Source organism: Astatotilapia calliptera, chromosome 10, assembly GCF_964374335.1.
Source record: "Astatotilapia calliptera chromosome 10, fAstCal68.1, whole genome shotgun sequence".
In the NCBI taxonomy this organism is placed as follows: domain Eukaryota; kingdom Metazoa; phylum Chordata; class Actinopteri; order Cichliformes; family Cichlidae; genus Astatotilapia; species Astatotilapia calliptera.
The window spans coordinates 1,754,878-1,764,146 of record NC_137431.1 but is presented as its reverse complement, the minus strand read 5'-3'; the positions used below and the strand labels follow the sequence as shown (position 1 = coordinate 1,764,146).

General features: G+C 43.9%; 1 protein-coding gene across 1 annotated transcript in view; it reads right to left on the bottom strand.

Moving 5' to 3' along the window:
• Positions 1 to 1,621: 1,621 nt before the first annotated feature.
• med13a (mediator complex subunit 13a) overlaps positions 1,622 to 9,269 on the bottom strand; it is a 70,720-nt gene continuing 63,072 nt past the window's right edge. Inside the window, exons 22-30 of the mRNA XM_026183115.2 lie at positions 8,913 to 9,104; positions 8,041 to 8,264; positions 6,599 to 6,741; positions 6,287 to 6,445; positions 5,216 to 5,404; positions 4,750 to 4,892; positions 4,497 to 4,661; positions 2,947 to 3,047; positions 1,622 to 2,733 (exon numbers count right to left, since the gene is read on the bottom strand). Coding sequence (XP_026038900.1) covers positions 2,601 to 2,733; positions 2,947 to 3,047; positions 4,497 to 4,661; positions 4,750 to 4,892; positions 5,216 to 5,404; positions 6,287 to 6,445; positions 6,599 to 6,741; positions 8,041 to 8,264; positions 8,913 to 9,104 — 1,449 coding nt within the window. The 3' untranslated portion in view covers positions 1,622 to 2,600. The remainder of the gene's footprint in view (positions 2,734 to 2,946; positions 3,048 to 4,496; positions 4,662 to 4,749; positions 4,893 to 5,215; positions 5,405 to 6,286; positions 6,446 to 6,598; positions 6,742 to 8,040; positions 8,265 to 8,912; positions 9,105 to 9,269) is intronic.

Here is a 9,269-nt window from a genome sequence, read left to right as displayed (position 1 = left end):
GTAAGACAGCAGAAATGGCAGCAAATATTACAATAGTTCAGTAAAAATATTGTAAGTGGGGGAAAAGGACCGGATTGGTTATAATGTGAGTACAATAACACAGTTATAAAGATACTTGAAAAAACAGATAATCTTTTAATTCTATATATAACCCCTTTGTAAACGCTGTTCACCGAAGTCTATTTACCAACATACGTAAAGATATTACACATAAAAAATACACGGAAACATTGGAAATCACTTTTTGGCACAACACCGGCACGTTTATGGAAACGTCTTTGCCGTTGTTTGGCACTTTCACTCCATTATAGATACCCTAAATCTCATCGTTACCCACAGGGAACACCGTGGGTACTGTGAAAGCAAAAGCACCAATGTCGTCGGTGCCGTGAAGCAGCAATGACCGAACAAAGACTACTCCAGCCTGCGCGTGCTGCGAGCTCTCTGATCATAGGCGCGTGTATATGATGGGGATTCTTTCATAGTTACAGCTAGATTACACACGCTTTGATTTTTTATAGTTTGACTATGTTATAACGGACAGACAACAATGGAAACTGTTTATTCTAGCTTATGCCAGACTGGTGGAAATGTTAAAAAATAATAATATGTAGTATTTTGATTACACTAATGTTTTGCAAATACCGCTTATGATGAGATATTAGGGCTTTTAGATTCCTGCCCATTTCTAACTCCATTTAATCTTGATTTGTACTTACCCAAACAGTTTCTGGTGTCAGTATAAATTCCACATTTTGAAGAATATACAGACAGCAGTTGGTGAGGAAGGAAAACGGAGAGCAGGACCCGTTTATCCCCCTGTCGCTGACAGCGAGAAGAAATGCAGAAAATTATCAAAAGAATGAACTGCCAGCTGCTACTACATGCCACCCAGGGGCAACTCAGCCATTTACAAGCAAAATATCCCACTCAAATGGCTCTGCGTGGTTATTCCAATGCCTTTTCCCACATGTGAATAGTGTGGTAACAAGCTTGCAGAGATATTGTATATTAGACGCAGATGGTTACTGCAAACAACCATGATTTTCCAAAAAAGAAAACATGGAAAAATAAACTTTCATAGGTTTATTAAATATTGAATGTATTTATCTACACTCAAAATAAGACCAAATACATTTTAATGGTCAAATTTTCCAAGCCAACAGACGCTGGCTAATATGAAAGATAAAGAGCAACATCAGTAGATGGAGGAAACATCCAGACAGAACATGTTTGTCTTTGCATGTCCAACGGGCAGCCATCCATAACAGGTTCATTTACACCACACATTTACTTTCACACTGAAATGGGACTGGTCTAAATGTGTCCATAACCAATCAGAAGTGGTGCCAGGAGGCAGACCTCAGCCAATGGGAGTACGGAGAGGCGCGCTACAATAAAGGGATGTGCTGAAAAGGACACTGCATGTCTCTCTCACGGTCTTGCTTTCATTTTCTTCTCGAAGAAAAATAAACGGATTAAAAAAAGAAATAAGATTAAACCTGAGGTCAGCTACTTCCAAGAGATGCCAATAGTTGTCACTCCGCTGCACTATTGGTGTCCTTGTCCAATTGCACATCACAGCCCCCTCCCCCAGGCAATAAACACAAGCACAGGAAAATAAGTTGACGCACTTTATTCCTAAAACAGAAGCCACACCACCGACTGCTGGCATGGCATTCATATAGAATTATTTTATATATATTGCCGTTTGGTTTTTGTGTCTAAATGTGTGGTATAAAATACTATATACAACAATGTACCTCTTTATTTGAACACAGTGAAGTTCATTGCTGTACAAGTCCTCTGTAGCTACAGCTTTGCTGTAAGGTCTTCACGCTCAAAGGCATGAAACATAGTTCTCCACTCTAATTCTTCTGTACATTGTGACAATACAAATATTCTGTCTCCATTACAAAAAATAATACTCTAAAAGCAACCTACTGGGACTTTCATTTTTATGGGATTTTTTCCTCTGGTGTTTTTATTAAGACGATTACATATATCTTAGACCAATTGCTTTAAAGCAGGAAGGTGATATAAACCTTCTCCATTTTTTATATATAAAAGAGGTTAAGAAATAAGACAAATTATACATTTAAAAACTTACAATAAATAAGATAAATGCAGGCATTTTGTTTGGATACAATTACATCCAAAGGAATAAAAAGGAATTTCATGTCTTAAAACCAAAGATCCATTCTTGGGTTTTTTCCTTGATCAAATATGTCCCTTTTCTTCCAATAATTTTACAGATAAACTTGTCTCATCGATACAGACTGGCCAGTGACTGTGCTGCCATGCTACATATCATGACAACCAATCTGTCATTCTTTCACGTTCATTGAATGCAATTCAGCTTCTAGTTTCCCCTCTTTTTTATTCCCTTGTCTCTACGTGCATGTCTTTAAATCACAGGGACAGAATATCCAGTCTCACGGGGGAGGGGAGGGGGGGGGGGGGGGGGGGCGGCGTGGTGGAGAAGGACTGGCTAGGCTTGGAAAACCATCTGATCCCATCTTGGTGCAGGATCCAGCTCCGTACACTGGTTTTCACTCATTATGACCCCCCGCCGCCTTCTTCCTGTAACAGCCTGATGTTTACAACATGTTCATGATGAAGTTGTACATCTGGTTGAGCACCACAAAGTGAATTGGTAGACACGATCGTCGGTCTTGCGTAGCCGGGTCACATGTCAGCCAGGAGAGGGCGTTGTACTGCTCCAGCACAAATCTGCCGAGGAACACAGGCATACAAAACGGTTACGCTTCAACGTTCAATCGATGAACATTAAAACATGCGGCAACTTTTACCAGCATTGTGCACAAACCAGCGTCAGTCTGAAATCGGCTACAAATAGAAAACTCACCCTGGAAACAGTCAGCAGGGTGGTAATAGTAATTTGTGCACTCGACCTGATGCAGAGTGTGTGCTGGTGTTGTTTACCTGAGTACATCTGAGGTCTGATTGGAGTCGAGGGGGTGGGAGTGTTTGCTGTGCAGCAGTTCATCTGATTGCACTGAAGCCACATGGAGGTGCAAAGAGGCCTGAGAGGAAGCACGGGGGGAAGAGGTGGCGTCAGAGGCATTATAATGAAGTTATCAACCTTTCATTACATGTCATTTAAATAATGACAGCTCTTTTCACAGCAGAAGGGTAGCAGCAGTGAGTCTGCAGCCAATTCCAGAAGCAATGGATAAAAAGGCAAACAAAACAAAACGACCTTATTCTAAGTACAACACACTTTGATTGTGTGCAATTACGCACAAGGCTTCAATCACACTTGCTCAAGCAGCAACATTCTTCACCAGCCTTACAAATTTACTGCATTTCCGACATAGCTGTGGTTTATTGGGGTGGTGAACCAAGTCTATGCCAGAGCGGTCAGAGCTATCAGCTGAGCCCGGGATTAACAACCAGCACTGTTTATAACGGCCACGCAGAGCTCTGTCGTAAAAAAGTGTCAGTGCATTTTAGTAGAACACCCGACAGGTAAGAAAAAAGGTCAGGGTTGCAACCCACACAGGACACTGGTGTCGGGCTTTGGGTGATAATGTTCAGGACGGCTCCTTAAATTCACTAGTAGGGCTGTGCGATATGACCAACATCTCATATCCCGATATAAGACATCTATCAGCCCGACAACAATACAAATCACAAAAATGTTACACTTTCTGAAAATTCTGTGAATCTCGGGCAGCTCTACTTGCGTGAAGAGTTTCCAGCTGAGTGTCGTGCACCTGGAGTCGAGTGTTTTGACAGATGCATGAAACGATAAATTTTAGACATAAGTTGTAAGGTCGCTGTATTCTTTGTATTTATTAGGTGGCGTGCTGCAGGGAAAAGCGTGCTCTAACGTTTGAGTCTGAGGCTTATTTGGAGCACCTGACGGCTCTTTTTTGCTTCTCGTCTGTAAACTCTCTCCACACTCTTTCACGTGATCGCTGCGTAGGTGGTAGAAGACGTTTGTCGTGTGGAGTCTGAGGTGGGGGCCGGCTTCCTGCATAATTACAGTTTTCTGGTTCGTGTCAGACTTTTCATAACCAACCCATGTCCGTGCTACAGAGGCAGCCCCTCCTTTAGGAATAAGGTGCTGGATTTGTTTTGACTGGTCCTTCTGTTTGTCATCATTTTAGTTTATTTTGAAAAATCTCAACAGCATCTTGAGCTTTATTGTGAAAGGTTTATGTGGAAAATAAACAAGCAGACGCTGGGTTTACCGTCGTTGTTGCTAATGACAACACATAAAAACAGTGACTTGTCCGTCCGTAGTGTGGTTATTTTAAATATAAGAGAAAGAGAGAACTTAAAAAAATTAATATGGCTGCTTCAAAATAAAATAAATAAAAATACAATATTGCCATAAATAGTTTATTTTGCGACACCACGAAACAAACGATAGCGTGACATGAAACAATGTTTTCATATCGTCATCAGATGTATATCATCATATTGAACAGCCCCAGTAAAGATGCAGGAGTATCCTTAAGTAGTACCTTGAGAAAGAGTGGGCACTGGTTCTGAGCCTGCGGACAGGCTGACCAGAACCAGTCGGGTAGTGGGCCGGCTTTGGCCGTGGAGACGAAGTAGCCGAGTGCCAGAGGCTGCTGCAGGAGGTTAGGAACTTCTTCGTGGGACTCCATACGATCGGTACTCTGACCCTGCAACGAGGTGGAAACTCGAGATAAACTTTTTGCTTTCTAAGCGTCATGTTGCACAGCGTGTGTGTGCGTTATGTACATGTTGTACCTTGCTGCCATCACCTCCGTGGTGGTAATGAGAGCCAGGGGAGTGCACCGGGGAGGTGGTAGGTGAGATGTTGATGATGTCTGGATCCACTAAATCGTTCTCCTGGTCGAGCAGGGCCAAGATCCCGATAGCATCAGAGCCATCTGTGGAGAAGAGAACAGCTCAATAGGATCTGCGATTGGAGGGTGAGTGTGCCACTTACTGTAATGCAAATTGTGACTGTAAATATAGCTTCTTTTTCTGCCAACAAATGTATTTTTCGCAAAAGAAATGAGCTGAAGACCCCTGAGGGTGCCATAGATGCAGAAAGCATGTATGCAACCATGACTACTATTCATTCTTAACAGACTAGAAAAGTAAACAGGGAGGATTTGGAAACAAACTGCACTGAACGGGGGGGTTGCTGTGAGACAAACAAACAAGAAACAGCTGCTGAGTGAAAGACAGATAAAGGAGAACGACTGACCAGTGGTGGGATTGAGAATGTCGATGTTGGTGTCGATGTTGGTGTAATTGCAGCAGGCGACCTGGACGATGGCAGAGGTGGGGAAGACCAGGATGTGGGTGCAGGAAGTGTCCTGCGGCGTGCTAAGCTGCGATGTCTGCATGTTTAAGGTGGTGCTGCGGCCAAACACCGAGCCCGTCGACACCGAGTCTGAGAGGACGCACAGAGGAGAGAGAAAGGGTCAGTGAAGACACACAATATGAACAAGAATCCATTCACAATCCTTTTGTCTAGTACAAGTAAAGTGATTAAACTGGTGCTCGCTGAGCAAATTCATCCCATCCCAATCGTTAAAAGTGATTTAATTTCACCGCACCATCGTGACTATGTTAACAGAAAAGCCGAGTTAGAGCTTTAACTGATTAACACAGCTACGGCATTCAAAATTGAAAGAATTAACTGATTAAATATTCATGTGTGTTAATTTTTGCAGCTAAAAATCACAGTATTAGGTTTTCAAAGCGTATTTTAAAGCGTCCTCACATATATACACACCACGGAGGAAAGTAGATTCTGAATGTCAGAACAGCTGTTACATTTAGTGCCAACCCCCTTAGTCATAGTCATCTGAGGCTAACACAGCCTCGCTAATCTCTTTCAGCTTGAAGGGGTTTTTAGAAAGGAGATGTCCTCAGCTTGGCATAGCTCAACAGAATCCCAGCATGATGCACTGACAATCCCCCCCTACTCGTTTCCCAAAATAAACCCATTGATCTGGCTCTCCATCACACTGCATTGAGATCAATGAGTATCTGAGAGGTAGTGCTTTATGAGCGAAAGGTACACGATCTTCCCTGCCATCAATCCGCCCTGGACGGGGAAGGGAAGGGGGGGGCATTGTGATACGCTCCTACCATCCATCATGCCACACACACACACACACACACACACACACACACACACACACACACACACACACACACACACACACACCAGCGTTGCCTCTCTGGGTGAAGTACTGTCACTCAGATACGACGTGTACATTAAATCAGTACGTTTATTTAGAATCTTTGTCAAGCGCACACGTTGTACCTGGCATGATGATAAAGGATCCCTGTGGCTCCATGGCAACCAAGCACACGCTGAGGATGCTGGGGGTGTCCGAGGCAGAGATGCCACACATTCGGCACATGTCCTTCAGACGTCGACTCAGCGACTGCAGGTTTCTCCTGTTCAACAGAATGCTCCAGTCTGGGACACAGAGGCGAGACAAAGGGGAGACTGAGTGAATCGTACACTGGTACGAAAACACTTCAGTGCTCGACAATCTGGTTTTTGGCCTCGGCAAACTTTAAAAATAAATAAATAAATGAATGAATGAATCAGCACGACTGTCCTCCTTACCTTTCAACTCTCCGTGCCCGATCCTGCCTAGTCGGCCAATCACCACCCTCCAGGGAAGGGATGTCATCTGCACGAGTCCCAAACACCAATCCCACAGTTTCTGTAAGCCAAGACGCCGAACTGACCCCTTTTTCCTCCGTGCCCTGCAGAACACACACAGCACAAACACGTCAAAACCTCGCGTTAGCCACTCAGCAGGGGTTCAATGCAGGATAAGCTGAACTAGGGCTGGGCGATATGACCCAAAATTCATATCTCGATATTTTTTACCTGGACGGCGATATAAGATATATATCTCGATATTTTTTTTTAAAAGCCATAAAGTAAGAACAAAAAGAGAGTTCTTAGTCAAAGCTGTGTCCCAGATGTCACACAGGCACTTTTATTAACATAGAGCAGATGTACATAAAATTTACTCAAAAATAAATTATGAGCATTTATTAAATAATAATGCTCCATAAATAAAAGAAAACAATGTTGTTTTTGTGCATAACAAAAAGCTCACAATTGTGCAGTCAAAATGTAAACTAAAAGACGCTGAGCATAGTAACAAAGACAGATTTCACAGCTGCTCTGTTCCCAACTTCTACTCTGTGACTGACAGCATTGAGTTTGAAATCCTCTTCGTAACCACGTCTCTGAACAGGTGCCATTTATGGTCCTTATACACAGTAGGGTAATATTACGTTGAAGCACAGTACGTATCACTCCGCGAAGGCTCCTCGGTAGCCGTAATGCTCCGACAATCCATCAAGCGGTGCAGCTCCGTAGCTTACCAAAGTCGTAATAAAACATTTTTGACAGATTGCTGAGCGCCGTGTTCCACATAAAATCGGTTCACGGCCATCAAACACAACCAGAATTCATACATAAGGTGCGCTGTCAACTTTTGAGAAAATGCAAGGATTTTAGGGTTAGCATGTTTAGCTCGTTAACACGTTGACGCCGTCCAGCCCCACGCACGGGTCGATGTGCAGTAACTCGTTAACGGAGATTTGCCGTGTCCGTCTTGTCGCTGCCTGCACGTGAAGCAATGGGGGAGGAGGGGGAGTTGTCTTCAGTGAAGGCGAGGCGGAGTAACGTTGCGTAGAGACAAAAGTGGACGAAAGAGAGGCAAACTTGCGGCTCCACAACTATAGTTATAACGTAACATAGACTATATCGATATAAAGGATATTGTCACATCTTATATCTCGTATAAAAATATATCGATATGTTTTAAAAACTCGATATATCGCCCAGCTCTAAGATGAACCTCTTGCCTGTTGTCTAAATTTGAGTGCTAAGCGTCGTGCAGATTAGATATGAAGCAGACACCCTGAGTGACATCGAGGTTAAACACTTGTGTAGAGTAATATTAAACAGCCAGGTTTTGTTTCATAAAAACATGCCACGGTCCAAACTGTGAAGATGGCAGGTTTGTAACGCTGATGCAGTCCTACCTGTGGGGTACATCTATGTTGATGATGCAGGTCTCCAGCAGTTCCCCATACAGGTCAGTGCAGGTAGCCAGAAGCCACCGTTGGTCGTGGGACAAACAGTAACCTACAAATAGCACGTTGTACTTCTGCGAGGCCTCTCCAAACGTCTCCCCCAGCTCTGTCTGCTTGTCCTTCACAGGTGCGAGGATGAACGGCGGCGTGTACAGACGCAGACACTCTGGCCTCTGCAGATGGAAAAAAAGATTCAGGATTTATGTTTCACCTCTTCTGCACCAAAGGATAAATACTAGATCTCTTCTGTCTTGGCTGACTTCCCATATTATTTATGGATAAATATGCTAATGTGTCTGTCCCATTGTCCCACCCATATCCCAGTTGTTTCTCCAAGGTACTTCAAGGCTTTCCAGTGTATAAAAGGAAAAGGTAGCATTGCTGTGAGGAAGGAAGTCAGCTGAATTAGGTCCTGATCTAAAGCACCCCTTTGTCTAAACTGGGAGTCAAGATCCCATTATGAAGGTCTCAGGGAGCTAGCCAAGCACATAATGGAAAGAAAACTCTGGAGGAGCAGAGGGTTACAAGTTCCTTTGGTCCGGTTCCAGTTTCAAAAAAAAAAACCCTCTGGGGATGGTTAAGTCTGAAAACTATTTCTTTCTGGTTGCACACTCAACACAGCTGGGGCTCGAGGCTGGACCACATCAGGTCAGGTTCATGTTTGGCCTGAAACACTGCTGCTGGGGTCGGAGTGCCACCCTCTCTTTGCTCTCGATCGATCAGAGAAAGGAGGATACCCGGACAATAACACTAACTCACAGGACCAAAAGAGAGCACTGTGAGTTTGACAACGCCTACAACCTGGCTTTTGCTGCATTTACCTCCGGGCTCTTCAGTGCAGTGTCTATGGCCAAGCCCGGGCCGAAGCCGGTCAGTGATTTGACGTTGGTGGAGGCGGGCAGTGGCCGTCTGCACTGAGTGAACACTGAGAATGCGAGCGATTTGAGGTGCTGGGCGTAGATATGACGGTCTTCACCTCGCACTGGCTGAAGCAGGTACTGGCATGGGATAATCTGAGGTTTAACAGAAGAGAACGAAAGGGACACAAAGTTTTTAAAATGACAGGTAACCAAACTCTAAACTCTTTACCAATGCTTCTTTACATGCAACATGAAAAGTGGGAAGTAGCACACATGTTATGGTTGTGGAACAACACTGCAGTTCCCACGATGAGAATG